We start from the raw sequence: 15623 nt of genomic DNA, 5'->3' as shown, positions 1-15623 counted from the left end.
CAGAACCTGGGGCATACATCACTATACTTGCACATCACCATAATCTAGCAGGAACATAACCATGAGTGTCAAAATGGAAATGACACTTACAAATTGACCACTGCAAATTGAACGCTTCTGTTCCTCACTCAAAATCTTCCTTTTTAACTTTTTTGGAAAGGAAGGAATCAGGTGTAGTGGTCTCTTAATTGTTTCCGGAGCTGTATGTTTTACCAACTAAGAATAACAGCACTGTCAGAGTTCCATATCCCCATTTAAAATTAGCAAAGGTATTGGGACATTTGGCCACTGGAGTTTCTAATTGATCAGGTGTTTCGTGCAGTATTTATTATTCATACAGGAAAGAGCTGTGAATATGTAGTCTCAGTTCTGTTCTTTGCTTTTGGAGTCTGCATTTGGTTTCGGTAGGCCTATCCAATCATGAAGACTAGGGAGCTGTCTATAAAAGAAAATCAAGCAATTGGGAGGGTAAAATAAAAGAGGAACTCCATTAGAACCACAGCACAAAAATGGAGCATAGCCGAATCAACAGTTTGGAATTTCCTGAAATAGAAAGAAACCACTGATGGATTCAGCACCTGGCTACAACCATGTCAGTCACATAAAACAACAGCAGTAGATGACAGAAGAAAAACATTTAAGTATCAGTGAAATCGTCAACAGCCTTCAGAATGCTGGGGGGGAGGTGTCAAAATCTACTGCTTACAGAAGACTTCGGTAGCAAGTAGAAAGCCAAAAACAGAAAGGCCAGAGTAGAATTAGCTGACAACCACAGAGATCAGCCAATACAATAATAATAATATATTATATTTATATAGCGCTTTTCAGGGACCCAAAGATGCTGTACAATAGTGACATGGAACAGAAAACGAACAGAAACAAAATAAATACTATGAGAAAACGAAGATTGTGAGTGTGGGATTTGGCGTGGCTATGGGTAGGCGATTTTGAACAGATGAGTCTTGATGCGTTGTTGGAAGATGGGGATAGTGTCAGAGTCACGGATGGTTTTGGGGAGAGTTCCAAAGCCTAGGTGCAACCCTTGAGAAAGCCCTGTCACCAAAGCCAGTGTAACTCAGTTTTTGAACAAAGTTTTATGGAGTGTGAAAAATAGTTGAGGTAGTGTCATGGCTGCCTCTGGAACAGGGTCACAACATTTTTAATTGAAGTGTAATGAATGATTGAAACAGCTGAATTCAAAAGTGTACAGAAATACCTTGGCCACCAATGTAAAAGAAAATGCCACCAGACTATCATATTTTCATGCCTTGAATATACATTTTGACTTTACTGTCCCAATACCTATGGAGGGCTCTGTACATTACTTTTTAAGGCCACCTCAATTGTATATTGTATTTGCATATTCAGTCGACCAGCTGGTCAGTAAATAGTGGGCTGAGGCCAGGCAGTCTTGTGATGTAGTCCATGGGGATGTAGTCCATGGGGATGTAGTCCATGGGGATGTAGTCCATGGGGATGTAGTCCCAGGTTCACATTCCGTAGATCCAAAAGCTCATCAAGAATTAAGACTCACCTAATTCCACTGTCACATAAACTAATGTAATGTATAAAAGAAAATAGGGAAGAAGAGAAGTAGGATCAATTTGTCATAGTCCCCTGACTAAGTATTTCTGCACGTAATTCTTATTTTTCCTTGTTTGTCCACTGTTTTTTATATCCAAGGATCAGGATCAATCTGGCTGGATGACTTGGACTGCAAAGGAACTGAGAGGTCCTTGCCTGACTGTTTTTTCAAAGGCTGGGGATTGACAGACTGTTCCCACAGAGAGGATGCAGGGGTGGTTTGTGGGACAGGTACACTGCCGCACCTCACTGAGGATCTCAAAAACACGTTCCCCTATTCCTTGCATTTTCTTTCTTTCTATCCATCTCAAAAGTTCATACATCTATTCAAAAATGTGTTCACATTGGTGAAAGATCTGAAGGTATTTTGTCTGCAATGGTCTGTACTGCTAACCTGCCCTCTGATGCCTGATGGATAATTTTTAGAACAGTGGGTGATAATAATTATACATTCAACAAAAAATACTAAGCCATTTATATTTCTACTAAGTCTTAATCATCCTAATTTCTTCCTCATACTGTACAGGCACAGATGTGACCAGTAACACAGTTCATAACCTGGACCACAGTCTAGGCCTGTCAGATGACCTGGGTGAGCTGTTTGACCGCGGAGACAACTGTGACTTCCACATCGTTGTCCGCAGCCCCACAGGGAACAGAGACGGGGAGGGAAATTTGGAGGTGGAGGAAAGGAACATCTGCACCCACAAACTGATCCTTTCTCTGTACCCAAATGTCAACATCACCAATGGGTCCAATAGCCTCTCCATAGAGGTTAGCCAAGCCTGTAATGCCCATGTCACCAACTTTATCAGGTACTAGTCTCTGCCCCTTTACAGGTGGTACTTGGATACTATATGTTAGTATTGGCTTAAAGGTGCAACACATGGCATTCATTTTGTTTAATTTTATGCATTGCATGCCCTTCTGGTCAAGTTTTAGATCACCCCAATTCTTCAGTTGTTATTGATATTTAAGCAGTTCAAGTCCTGTGAATAACCTGAAATGTTACAAAGGTAAGCAGTTATAATTTGCACTGAAAAATAATATGCATGTTCCGCAGTAATGGAAGTGAATTAATCCTGAAAGTTGACACTAACTATTCCAACCGGTGTCCCCACTTTTCTTGATTGCTTACAAACCTTTGTCTGTATAAAAACAGTGTTGGAATAGGCTGTGCTATTACACCCTCTTAAGCATTATCTGGACAGTATAGTGCTGCAGCAAGTAGTATATAGCTATCATAAGGGGGAAAAGTCAATTAACAAAGGCAGACAGACGCATCATTATAACCCTGAAAACAGTAGGTCTTTCTTTTAGAGAAATTGCAAAGGAATCCAAGGTAAGTGAGTACAGTTTCTTACACCACCAAAAGGCATTTGGAAACTGGAGGAAACTGCCAGACAAAGAGGTCTGGCAGACCCAAAGCCACATCAATGTCAAGTAGCAGTATGAAGCTCTTGCCAAGATGACAAAATAATGAAAGAGGCTTGCCTGGGCCGTGAAGCAGCTCCAGTGCACTACGAAGGACTGGAAGAAGGACTTATGGGCCGATATATAAAAATGTAATTCATTACGCAGAGTTTTTGTATGCCATCGAGTAGTTAAAAGAATGGTTCAGCAGTGTGTGAAATGAACTTTCAAATATGTAGGAGGAAGCGAGATGGTCTGTGGCTCTTTTGCTGGATCCAGAGTCAGCGACTTGCACAGAGTTGCTACCTGAACTAAAACGGCTACCACAATATTCTGTAGTGCCATGCAATACCCTCTAGAGTACAACTTGTTGATCAGAGGTTCATCCTAAATCAAGCTAATGATGCAAAACTTACATCCAGGCTATGTCAGAAATACCTCAGAAGAACAGAACAAGGCGGTAGGCTTCAAGTCATGAAATGGCCAGCACAGTCTCCATATTCCAAGCTGGTTTGGAATGACCTTGGCAGAAGGGTGAAATAAAAGCAACCTATGTACAAAACATTTGTGTCTCGGCTGTTAAGCATAATATATTCAAGTTGCAGTTAAATAATGAATACAGGCTTAAAGTGCAGTCTTTCAGCTTTAATTTGAGGGTATTCACATTCAGTTTGGAGGAAGGGTTTAGGAATTACAGCTTTTAATATGTAGCCCACTCTTTTTGAAGGGACCAAAAAACATGGACAGGTGTGGGCTATTCCTTTATTATTTCTTCATCAATTAAACAGGTAAAAGGTCTGAAGTTGATTCCAGGTGTGGCTTTCACATTTGGAAGCTGTTTCTGTGAACCCACAACATATTGCCAAAGGAGCTCTCAAAGTGAAACAGGCCATCCTCCTTTCTGAGAAACAAAAACCCACTGGTGAGCTCTGTAACACAAAAAGGCCTGGACGTCCATGGAAGACAACAGTGGTGGATCATCATCGGGTACTTTCCATGGTAAAGAAAACCCTCTGAACAACATCCAGCCAGGTGAAGAACACTCTCCAGGAGGTACGCATGTCATTATCCAAGTCTACCATGAAGAGAAGACTTCACGAGAGTAAATACAGAGGGTTCACCACAAGGTGCAAACCATCCATTAGCCTCAAGAATAGAAAAGCCAGAAAAATCCAGCCCATTTCTGGAACAGCATTCTTTGGACAGATGAAACTAATATCAACCTGTACCAGGGGTTGGGGCTCGTATGCGAGCGCCTGGTGGCCGGGCCTTTCCCCACTGGGTCCAGCCGGGCTCAGCCCGAAGGAGCGACGTGGGGCAGTCGGGGACAGTGCCTCTGGGATGGCAGACCGGGATGGTGTTCCCTCTTTTTAAGAAGGGGGACCGGAGGGTGTGTTCCAACTACTGGGGGATCACACTTCTCAGCCTCCCCGGGAAAGTCTATGCCAGGGTACTGGAGAGGAGAATACGGCCGTTAGTAGAACCTCTGATTCAGGAGGAACAGTGTGGCTTTCGTCCGGGCTATGGAACACTGGACCAGCTCTATACCCTCTACAGGGTGCTGGAGGGTTCATGGGTGTTTGCCCAAACAATCCACATGTGTTATGTGGATTTGGAGAAGGCATTCGACTGTGTCCCTCGCGGCATCCTGTGGAGGGTGCTTCGGGAGTATGGGGTCATGGGTCCTTTGCTAAGGGTTGTCATGTCCCTGTATGACCGAAGCAGGAGCTTGGTTCGCATTGCAGGCAGTAAGTCAGACTTGTTCCCAGTGCATGTTGGACTTTGTCGCCGGTTCTGTTCGTAATTTTTATGGACAGAATTTCTAGGCGCAGCCAGGGGCCGGAGGGTATCAGGTTTGGGGACCACACGATTTCGTCTCTGCTCTTTGCGGATGATGTTGTCGTGTTGGCCTGCACTGGGACAGTTTGGAGTTGAGTGTGAAGCGGTTGGGATGAAAATCAGTACCTCCAAATCCGAGGCCATGGTCCTCAGTCGGAAAAGGGGGGCTTGCCCACTTCAGGTTGGTGGAGAGTTCCTGCCATCTAGTGGAGGAGTTCAAGTATCTAGGGGTCTTGTTCACGAGTGAGGGAAGGATGGAACAGGAGATTGACAGACGGATCGGTGCAGCTTCTGTAGTAATGCGGTCGATGTATCGGTCTGTCGTGGTGAAGAAAGAGCTGAGCCGCAAGGCGAAGCTCTCGATTTAACGGTCAATCTATGTTCCTACTCTCACCCATGGGGTCAGCTGAGGTGGCTTGGGCATATGTTTTCGGATGCCTCCGGAACGCCTTCCTGGGAAGGTGTTTCGGTCCCGTCCCACCGGGAGGAGACCCCGGAGAAGTCCTAGAACACGCTGGAGGGACTATGTCTCCCGGCTGGCCTGGGAATGCCTCGTGTCCCCCCGGAAGAGCTGGAGGAAGTGTCTGGGGAGAGGGAAGTCTGGGCATCTCTGCTTAGACTGTTGCCCCCACGACCCGGCCCCGGATAAGCGGAAGAAGATGGATGGATGGAACCTGTACCAGAATGATGGGAAGAAAAACGTTTGGAGAAGCCTTGGAATGGCTCACGATCCGAAGCATAACACATCCTCTATAAAACACAGTGGAGTCAGTGTGATGGTATAGGCATGTCTAACTTCCAATGGCACTGGGTCACTAGCGTTTATTTATAATTTGACAGATGATAGAAGCAGCTGGATGAATTCTAAAGTGTATAGGAATATATTGTATTCTCAGATTCAGCCAAATTCAGCAAAGTCGATTGGACGGCGCTTTACTTTACTGATGGACAATGACCCAAAACATGCTGAGAAAGCGACCCAGGAGTTTTTTAAGGCAAAAAAGTGGAATATTCTGCAATGGCCGAGTCAATCACCTGATCTCAACCCAATCGAGCATGCATTTCACTTGCTGATAACAAAACTAATAGCCGAAGGACCCATAAACAAATAACACACTGCCGTAAAGGCGTGGCAAAGAATCAGAAAGGAGGAAACCCAGCGCTTGGTGATGTCCATGCGTCCAGACTTCAAGCAGTCATTGCCTGCAAAGGATTTAAACATATTAAAAATTAACATTTTATTTATGATTGTGTTAATTTGTCCAATTACATTTGAGCCCCTGAAATAAGGGGACTGTGTATAAAAATGGTTGTATTCCTAACATAATTTCAACCCCTTGAATTGAAGCTAAAAATCTACACTTCAATTGCAGCTCATTTGTTTCCTTTCGAATCCATTGTGGTGGCGTACAGAGCCATAAATATGAACATTTTTCAGTGTCCATATAAAGCTGTATATTACTTATTATTATTGTCCTTGCTTTTCCTTTTAAGGTACCTTTACACCCGCAAGATCGATGTGACCGTCTCCTCTGCCCAGTGCCTCCACAAGTTGGCCTCTGAGTTTGGGGTGAAGCGGCTGATGCAGGACACCGGCAGGCTCTTCACTGTGCTCCTCCCAGAGGACCCCACCTTCCACACCCAGATCTCTCTTTACAACTACGCTCTCCAGACCAGGGACCTGCAGCTCCAGGAGAACTGTCTCCAGTTCCTTGCCTGGAACGTAGAGGCTCTGATCAAATCCCCAGCCTGGAGTGAGGTCTCAATAGACTTCCTGACAGCCCTTTTGCAGCGCTCCGACCTTGTGGTAACAAGTGAGGAGTTCCTCCTGCAAGCGCTGGAGAACTGGATCACTGAGAAAGGCGACACAATCAGCAACAAGAACCAGGCAGCCGTCTTAGGCCAAATCCGTTTCCCAATGATCCCCGCTGAGAAGCTTTACAACTTGCAGTTTACGTCGATGCTTTACAAGAACCATGAGGAGCTCTATCGTGTGAGCATTCTCAGAGGCTTCCAATTCAACACTGTACCCTTTGACATCCTAAAGAAGCACAAAGGCAGAACGGATGAAGAAGTGCATGATTACTATCCCAGGATTTACACTGCCGAGCCATGGAGCATCACCATTAATTCAACCAACAAAGAGCCTACACCTACACGCCAAGATTTTCGATACCAATACATGGCATCCAGAGGATATCCATATTATTACCAAACTCAAGCACCTCGCTATAGCAGGAGCAAGTCATTCACCACCCCAAATCACAATAGTGTGATATTCCAGACCAAAGACACCAACCCAATCACATGGTCAGCCAACATATTTATGAACCAACAAGAATGTTACTCATGTACTTCCTTTCCCACTGCCAGTCTCTCTCTCCAAAGTCGCCTCCTCCTAAATCAGACCAACATTGTTCGCTACAGCAACCGACTGCTCTTAACATGTGATGGCAAGTTCTTGTCTCATGTCTTAGATTTCAAGAACAACATGGCCCAGGTCCCTACTAACAGCAGTGTGTCCCAGACATACCCTTGTCCTGAAGGCCAGTATGGATTTACCTTTGTGGTGAGACCAGAGTATATCGAATAGCACTGCCAGGCACAATTGCCAAAATGCTCTTAGCAAGGTGATGATGTAAATCAAAATATTCTGCTCTGTCGCTATTGATGTCAATTACTCATTTATACATTTTGCTATATATATATACATTCACCTAAAGGATTATTAGGAACACCTGTTCAATTTCTCATTAATGCAATTATCTAATCAACCAATCACATGGCAGTTGTTTCAATGCATTTACGGGGGTGGTCCTGGTCAAGACAATCTCCTGGGGAAAAAAGGTGATTTAACCAATTTTGAGTGTGGCATGGTTGTTGGTGCCAGACGGGCCGGTCTGAGTATTTCACAATCTGCTCAGTTACTGGGATTTTCACACACAACCATTTATATGCTTTACAAAGAATGGTGTGAAAAGGGAAAAACATCCAGTATGCGGCAGTCCTGTGGGCGAAAATGCCTTATTGATGCTAGAGGTCAGAGGAGAATGGGCCGACTGATTCAAGCTGATAGAAGAGCAACTTTGACTGAAATAACCACTCGTTACAACCGAGGTATGCAGCAAAGCATTTGTGAAGCCACAACACGCACAACCTTGAGGCGGATGGGCTACAAAAGCAGAAGACCCCACCGGGTACCACTCATCTCCTCTACAAATAGGAAAAAGAGGCTACAATTTGCACGAGCTCACCAAAATTGGACAGTGGAAGACTGGAAGAATGTTGCCTGGTCTGATGAGTCTCGATTTCTGTTGAGACATTCAGATGGTAGAGTCAGAATTTGGCGTAAACAGAATGAGAACATGGATCCATCATGCCTTGTTACCACTGTGCAGGCTGGTGGTGGTGGTGTAATGGTGTGGGGGATGTTTTCTTGGCACACTTTAGGCCCCTTAATACCAATTGGGCATAGTTAAAATGCCACGGCCTACCTGAGCATTGTTTCTGACCATGTCAATCCCTTTATGACCACCATGTACCCATCCTCTGATGGCTACTACCAGCAGGATAATGCAACATGTCACATAGCTCGAATAATTTCAAATTGGTTTCTTGAACATGACACTGTGTCAGATCGGTACTGTACTGACAGATCTGACACTGTACTGTACTGCTCTGTCGCTATTGATGTCAATTACTCATTCATACATTTTGCTATATATATACAGTATATGCACACAAAAGAATGGGGTCACTTAGAAATGTCCTTCTTCCATTAAAATAACATCAAAATGTTTAGAAACAAAGTGTAGACATTGTTAATGTTGTAAATGACTATTGTAGCTGGAAACTGCTGAGTTTTATAGAATATCTACATAGGCCCATTATCAGTAACCATCACTCCTGTGTTGTAGTGGAACATTGTGTTTGCTAATCCTAGTTTGTCATTTTAAAAGGCCAATTGTTCATTACAAAACCTTTTTGCAATTATGTTGTGCTGATTAAAAACGCAATACAACTGGCCTTATTTAGATTAGTTGAGTATCTTGAGCATCAGCAAATCTCAGTTTGAGGTGTTCGGATCACAAAGAACATTGAAAAGATGCTGGAGTTTGGTAGGTAAGAAGTGCTATCAAGCCAATCCAACTTGTGGGAGGTGCTTCAGGAAGCATGGGGTGAAATCTCTTCAGATAACCTTGCAGATCTTTGCCATTCTTGTTGCAAATTTGAACAGAAGGGTTAAAATTAAGAGACCACTGCAAATTGAACGCTTCTGTTACTCACTCAAAACTTTCCTTTTCAAAGTTTTTAGAAAGGAAGGAAAAAGGTGCAGTGGTCTCTTAATTTATTCCGGAGCTGTATATAAATATATATAAATCCTTCTTTATCAACATACATATGTTTTTTGTGTTTTTGAAAACAAAATACAGTTATTTTGGGATTATGGGATTGATTTACTGATATTAAACAACAACAACCAAAGCTTATATGTGTGCTTGTACTTTAATAAAAGCATTTACATTTACAGGAAAGTGGATAATTGTTTTCATTGACTACTGTCCTTACATGCACTAATTCCTTTTAGATGCCTGGAATGAAATGATGTAGCCCATGAGATTGGCTTTGTGTTTCCTATTATAAAGTTGGTCATGGTCTTTGCGTAAGTTGTACATTTTAAAGAAAAGGAAGTGTACAACTATAGCTTGAATATAGCAAGAACAGTATAGCAAGAAGCGTATTACTATAGCAAGAATGCCAAGCTTGCCAACTGTTATCTAGTTAGTGCCTAAGGCTAAACCTAGACAGCTAACTGTCCAGTGCCACTAGCCTAGGACATGTACGAATAATGTTTGTGTGCTTAGTTGTTGTTACAACCACAAAGAAATTAAAGTGGCAAAGAAATTAAAGTAGTGGATTTTGTATTTGGCAAATAATTTGTTGTGATAATTAAAAACCTGTTTAAAACCATTATACAAACAAAATGTTACTGATACGCTGATCTGAAAGTCAAGGCATGTAGTTTACTAGGAAAGAGCCCGTCGGGTCTGCATCATCACGCATACAAAAATAGTGACACAGAAAAGCTGTCACAGCCGTGTATATCAGCGTGGTCTAATCTTTCTGTTTTAAATTGCTGCACAGTATAGTTATGGAAATATGTGATTTGCATATCAATGTTAATTTAACAAAAGAACATCAAAATGTATCACTTTTCTTAGAAGTATACAAAAAGGAATACATACTATAACATGCCTTAATTTAACATACACACATTTGAGTTTCTCTTTGATATTATTCTCTGACATCAAAAAGGTAAGTTTTGTTTCCAGTTTCAATGCCAGAGTAAAAAAAATTGTTTGAATACACAGTTTACACAGATTCATTGGTAAGGGGCAAAGTTCATTTATACGTTATTGCATTAGAAAAAACGTGAAGCTGTAAAAGCAGTGCGGTTTTATGGAGGTTTTAATGGAACCACAGGACAGTATGTTGGCTTTTGATATTGTATTGTGTTATACATACTGTACATTCCCAGTTGTAATTCCAACTTGGATGGTAATAAATAAGATTTCTTAAGGTGTCTAAGAGTTTCCAATAACTACTATAGCAACCAAATTTGTATCAAGATTAAAAAAGAAATACACAAATCTAGGTTAAGTAATGATTGGGTGTGTCGTCATGATTAAAGTGCTTTTGATCTTCCTGCAAAGAAACCATTTAAATCAGAGTTGTTTCTGTTCCTGAGGCTTGCATTTCACTTTTTACTGAACACAGGCGGTTGGCGTTGTTGAGAAAAAGGTCAGTGTGCAGTTGGTGAGCCAAGTGTTTCGGGAGCAGCAGCCAACGGTGGATCAATTGTCTACACCGTGGCCTGAAACAGATGACGTCAAACTACACCCCTCCCCCTTGGTGTTAATCTACACCGTGGCCTGAAACAGATGACGTCAAACTACACCCCTCCCCCTTGGTGTTAATCTACACCGTGGCCTGAAACAGATGACGTCAAACTACACCCCTCCCCCTTGGTGTTAATCTACACCGTGGCCTGAAACAGATGACGTCAAACTACACCCCTCCCCCTTGGTGTTAATCTACACCGTGGCCTGAAACAGATGACGTCAAACTACACCCCTCCCCCTTGGTGTTAATCTACACCGTGGCCTGAAACAGATGACGTCAAACTACACCCCTCCCCCTTGGTGTTAATCTACACCGTGGCCTGAAACAGATGACATCAAACTACACCCCTCCCCCTTGGTGTTAATCTACACTGTGGCCTGAAACAGATGACGTCAAACTACACCCCTCCCCCTTGGTGTTTGTCTATGAACAAGCCACAGACTCCGGTAAAACAGAAAACGTTCAAAGGCTCTGTGAAGAAATGGGGAGTGGCTACATAAACTCCATATAAAGACTACTGTATGGGAGGGAATGTAAAGTATAGCTCATGGGTTAAGGGTAAACCAATCGTTTGACAATTTTGTATATTATATACCTCTTTCATAAACAAAGGGAGGGGACTGGAAGATGATATCATTGTAAACCAATCTTTGAACCAATCGTTAAGGGTTCCGTAAACTTGTTTAAGACCCAACAAGAGCTGATCTGACTCTTGGCTACTGCATCTTCCTCAGAACGCTGTCTGTACAGGTGATTGACCAACAATAAAGGTAGAATTAAGGTAGGAACTTATAAGAGCTCTCTGTGTCTGTCTGTGTGTGTGTGTGTGTGTGTGTGTGTGTGTGTGTGTGATTGTCAAATGCTGGATTATAATTCCTCTGCCTCTGAGCCGCAGACCCGTTTTTACTAGTGATAGTAACCAGTGAGACTGTGTGCTCCATAAATCTAAACTTAGATCTTGGGACATTATCAGTTCCTCGTCCGGGTCCCTTGCAGGCAGCTGAAAGGGGTAGACACGATCGTCAGTGTGTTAGGCCTGTGGTACTGGTGTTTACTCCAAGGTGAGGTGTTTACTCCAAGGTGGGGTAAGATAATTTATCTCTGTGAGGTGTTTCCTTCAAGGTGAGGTAAAGATAAATTAATTCTATGAGGTGTTTGCTCCAAGGTGGGGTAAAGATAAATTAACTCTGTGAGGTGTATGCTCCAAGGTGGAGTAAAGATAAATTAACTCTGTGAGGTGTTTGCTCCAAGGTGGGGTCAAGATAAATTTACTCTGTGAGGTGTTTGCTCCAAGGTGGGGTAAAGATAAATTAACACTCTGAGGTGCTTATTCTGAGACAGGGAAACTGTATATTTTCAGTTGTATATGATACGGTCGAAAGAAGTGGGTTGACCTGGGAGTCCTCGCCATGAAAAGATCTCATCTCTGATACAGTCTAACCAGATAATGCCTCAGAAGGTCAACATTAGTTGGATAAGGATAAATACTGGTTTGGTTTAAATACTGGTTTAGTATAAGGCATGATCAAAACAAGTTGGTTTTTGTTTCCGAGAAAGAATAAGGAACCTTGAGTCCTCACTATAAAAAAATCCAACCTCTGGCACTGCGTATAGGCGGACATGGCCTGAGTGCTGGGAGGTTGGCCTACAGCCAGATAGGAGGTGAACAGGCTGGTAGGAATAGTGAGAAACACCCACACCTTGGAGAGCACCAGACCACAAATAATTAACCGAAGAGTAATGAAGAGACACCAGTTGTATCAAACAAACGTTTACATGCATGCTGCCACCGAATGACTGTGCTGGAGCTGAGTTAGTGAAATACCCAATCATACTCAGAATGCAGAAATCGCAAACTGCAGTTGCACAGTAATGTTGCACACTACTGTTAATTAAGAATGTTCATGCTTTATAAGTTAATACGATAAAGGATAAACATCTCAAATGAACAGTGGTAGTTATCTATAATTTCCTTCTTATCCTGTAATGTGATTTTAGTTTTTTTAACTGGTGAAAATGCCAATGCGTGGAATCAATTCTCTATGGCTGCTGTTGCTTCTCCATGCCCCTGGACTGGACTCTACAACATGGAATCTATTCAGTGAGTTTTATTTAGGCCGGTATGTGTTGTATTGTCTTAACAACTGTGATTGTTGTGCAATGGGCCATGAGCTCACAACACAATCAGATCTGGGACCATGCTACGTTCTTTTGGCAATTAGCAAAATGAAACAGGACATTCTGATATTTCCTTACATTATTCCTCAGACTTAAATAAATATACGTTTTACTATTAATCTAGCAACAGGATGCCATTTAGTGTATGCATTTAGTCCCTGTATAAAAATCAAACAAGATAGGTCATGCTTTAGACTTTCAATTATAACTGAAAGCAAACAGCGTAGTTAAATAATTTATTTGATGCTTGTATAATTTTACAAACACATCTTTAATAACCTGCCCTCTCTGCGGTCACAGGTAAATTCTCAACAGAGCCCCCCCAGGAGGGCAAGTTGAGGCTGGTGGGGGGTAACCAGGAGTCAGAGGGTCGAGTGGAGGTGTACCATGAGGGAAAATGGGGGACCATCTGTGATGACGGCTGGGACCTGGCCGAGGCTCAGGTGGTGTGTCGTCAGCTGAAGTTCCCTGGTGCCATATCTGCTGTCACTGGAGGGACGTATGGAGAGGGTGAGTGTTCTACAAGGGTCACGTTCATTTAGAAAAATCCTTAACCAGAATAGCCTTTATTTGCCAAGTAAATACACACATACCCAGAGTTGTATTTGTTGTAATGATTCTGCTAGTGGTAGACATATAGGAAACATATACACAATAGGAAGAAACTAAATAAAGGAATAAAGTAAGGAGTAAACCCTGACCTTTAGTTACATGAGTTTGCCACAAGGAGGCAGCGGACACAATAACTGACTCACGCCATTAATTGCATCTGAAATCAACGTTCAGCCACATCACACACTAGTCACTTAAAAGCGTTTATATGAGGAATAGATATGTGTTACACATCTGTAAATACTGGAGGGAAAAATAGAACATGATTTCGGTCCGAAAAGGTTCAAGTATGGCTTTTTATACATAACAATGCAGTATATCGTACATTTCTGCACCTAATTATTCTTACTTCTCCTATCCAAGGATCAGGATCAATCTGGCTGGATGACTTGGACTGCAAAGGAACTGAGAAGTCCTTGACTGACTGTTCTTTCAAAGGCTGGGGATTGACAGACTGTTCCCACAGAGAGGATGCAGGGGTGGTTTGTGGGACAGGTACACTGCCGCACCTCACTGAGGATCTCAAACACATGTTCCCCTATTCCATGCCTTTTCTTTCTTTCTATCCATTTCAAAAGTTCATACACCTATTCAAAAATGTGTTCACATTGGTGAAAGATCTGAAGGTCTTTTGTCTGCAATGGTCGCCCTGATTTCCACTGATGTTTTGAGAAGATGAGTTGAAGGGATTGCAGTTATTGAAGAATTCACCTTGGGTGTCAGGAGGCCAGTCTGACCAAGGCTCTACCACAGATCTATCTAACACTAATACTCAGGGAGAAACAGATTTAAAAAAAGAAATAGACACAACATTATTTTCCTTTTAAACAAAAGGGCCAATTCATGAATGAATGATTTAAAGATGCATTCTAGGATCATATCACATAATTGTATGTGATAATTATTTATCCATTTATTTTTACAAGTCATAACATATGGTATCATATTTAATAAGATATTTATAAAAACAGAGTGCATCTTTATTGAATTCTCTACACTGAAGCTAAAATACACTATATAAGCCATAAACAGGTGCAGGTTTTGATTGACCTGTACTGCTAACCTGCCCTCTGATGAGTGGGTGATAATAATTATGCATTCAACAAAAAACACTAAGCCTTCTATATTTCTACTAATTCTGTACAGTCTTAATCATCCTCATTTCTTCCTCATACTGTACAGGCACAGATGTGACCAGTAACACAGTTCATAACCTGGACCACAGTCTAGGCCTGTCAGATGACCTGGGTGAGCTGTTTGACCGCGGAGACAACTGTGACTTCCACATCATTGTCCGCAGCCCCACAGGGAACAGAGACGGGGAGGGAAATTTGGAGGTGGAGGAAAGGAACATCTGCACCCACAAACTGATCCTTTCTCTGTACCCAAATGTCAACATCACCAATGGGTCCAATAGCCTCTCCATAGAGGTTAGCCAAGCCTGTAATGCCCATGTCACCAACTTTATCAGGTACTAGTCTCTGCCCTTTAACAGGTGGTGTTGTTAGTACTGGCTTAAAGGTACCACACTTGTTTTTGGGGATATGTTTTGCTGAATTTCCTACACTGTGTACATCTTAAGTAAAAATGGCAATACAGTTTTAGGGTAGTTCTAGAAATTGTTTCCATGTGGCGAAAAGTATACACAGTTCCTGTTACAATCTAGGTAGCAGTTAAAAAAACATATTTTAAAGCTATTTTAAAGAAAAGGTGGAAACTTTGGAAAGTAAAGTCAAAGGTCAAGGATGTTTTACATAATTCTTCAGAGCGGGATATATTTGAAGCATGTTCCGGTAAATATTTTTTAAATAGTGAAAATCCAATGTCTAGCACCTTAAATACACACTGCACAAAGTTGCAAGGGTGAGTTCAGTATTTTCAACATTTCAATATATGTTATTTTATTACTTATCTAATTTATTATTTACTGAATGTCCTGAGTAATGGACCATGAACAATTATGATTCATGGTTCAGTGTTCTTTAAAGAAACACACAAAAATTTAAAAAAACTTTAACTGCCACCAGCTTTTTTTGACAAATGAAATAAAAATAAAATAAGTGTTTTGTTGTATGTTACCAAATAGGTGATTT

At 41.9% G+C, this 15623-nt stretch overlaps 1 protein-coding gene across 1 annotated transcript in view; it reads left to right on the top strand.

The window, feature by feature from the left end:
• LOC109616271 overlaps window positions 1–15623 on the top strand; it is a 44835-nt gene that overhangs the window by 12524 nt on the left and 16688 nt on the right. The window contains exons 4-11 of the mRNA XM_034294965.1: window positions 1684–1815; window positions 2111–2399; window positions 6331–7428; window positions 7463–7466; window positions 12757–12841; window positions 13219–13428; window positions 13894–14025; window positions 14713–15001. Of these exons, the coding sequence (XP_034150856.1) occupies window positions 1684–1815; window positions 2111–2399; window positions 6331–7428; window positions 7463–7466; window positions 12757–12841; window positions 13219–13428; window positions 13894–14025; window positions 14713–15001 (2239 nt within the window). The remainder of the gene's footprint in view (window positions 1–1683; window positions 1816–2110; window positions 2400–6330; window positions 7429–7462; window positions 7467–12756; window positions 12842–13218; window positions 13429–13893; window positions 14026–14712; window positions 15002–15623) is intronic.

Source organism: Esox lucius, chromosome 11, assembly GCF_011004845.1.
Source record: "Esox lucius isolate fEsoLuc1 chromosome 11, fEsoLuc1.pri, whole genome shotgun sequence".
In the NCBI taxonomy this organism is placed as follows: Eukaryota; Metazoa; Chordata; class Actinopteri; order Esociformes; family Esocidae; genus Esox; species Esox lucius.
The sequence above is the reverse complement of the archived record's forward strand: the minus strand, read 5'-3'. Positions and strand labels throughout refer to the sequence as shown.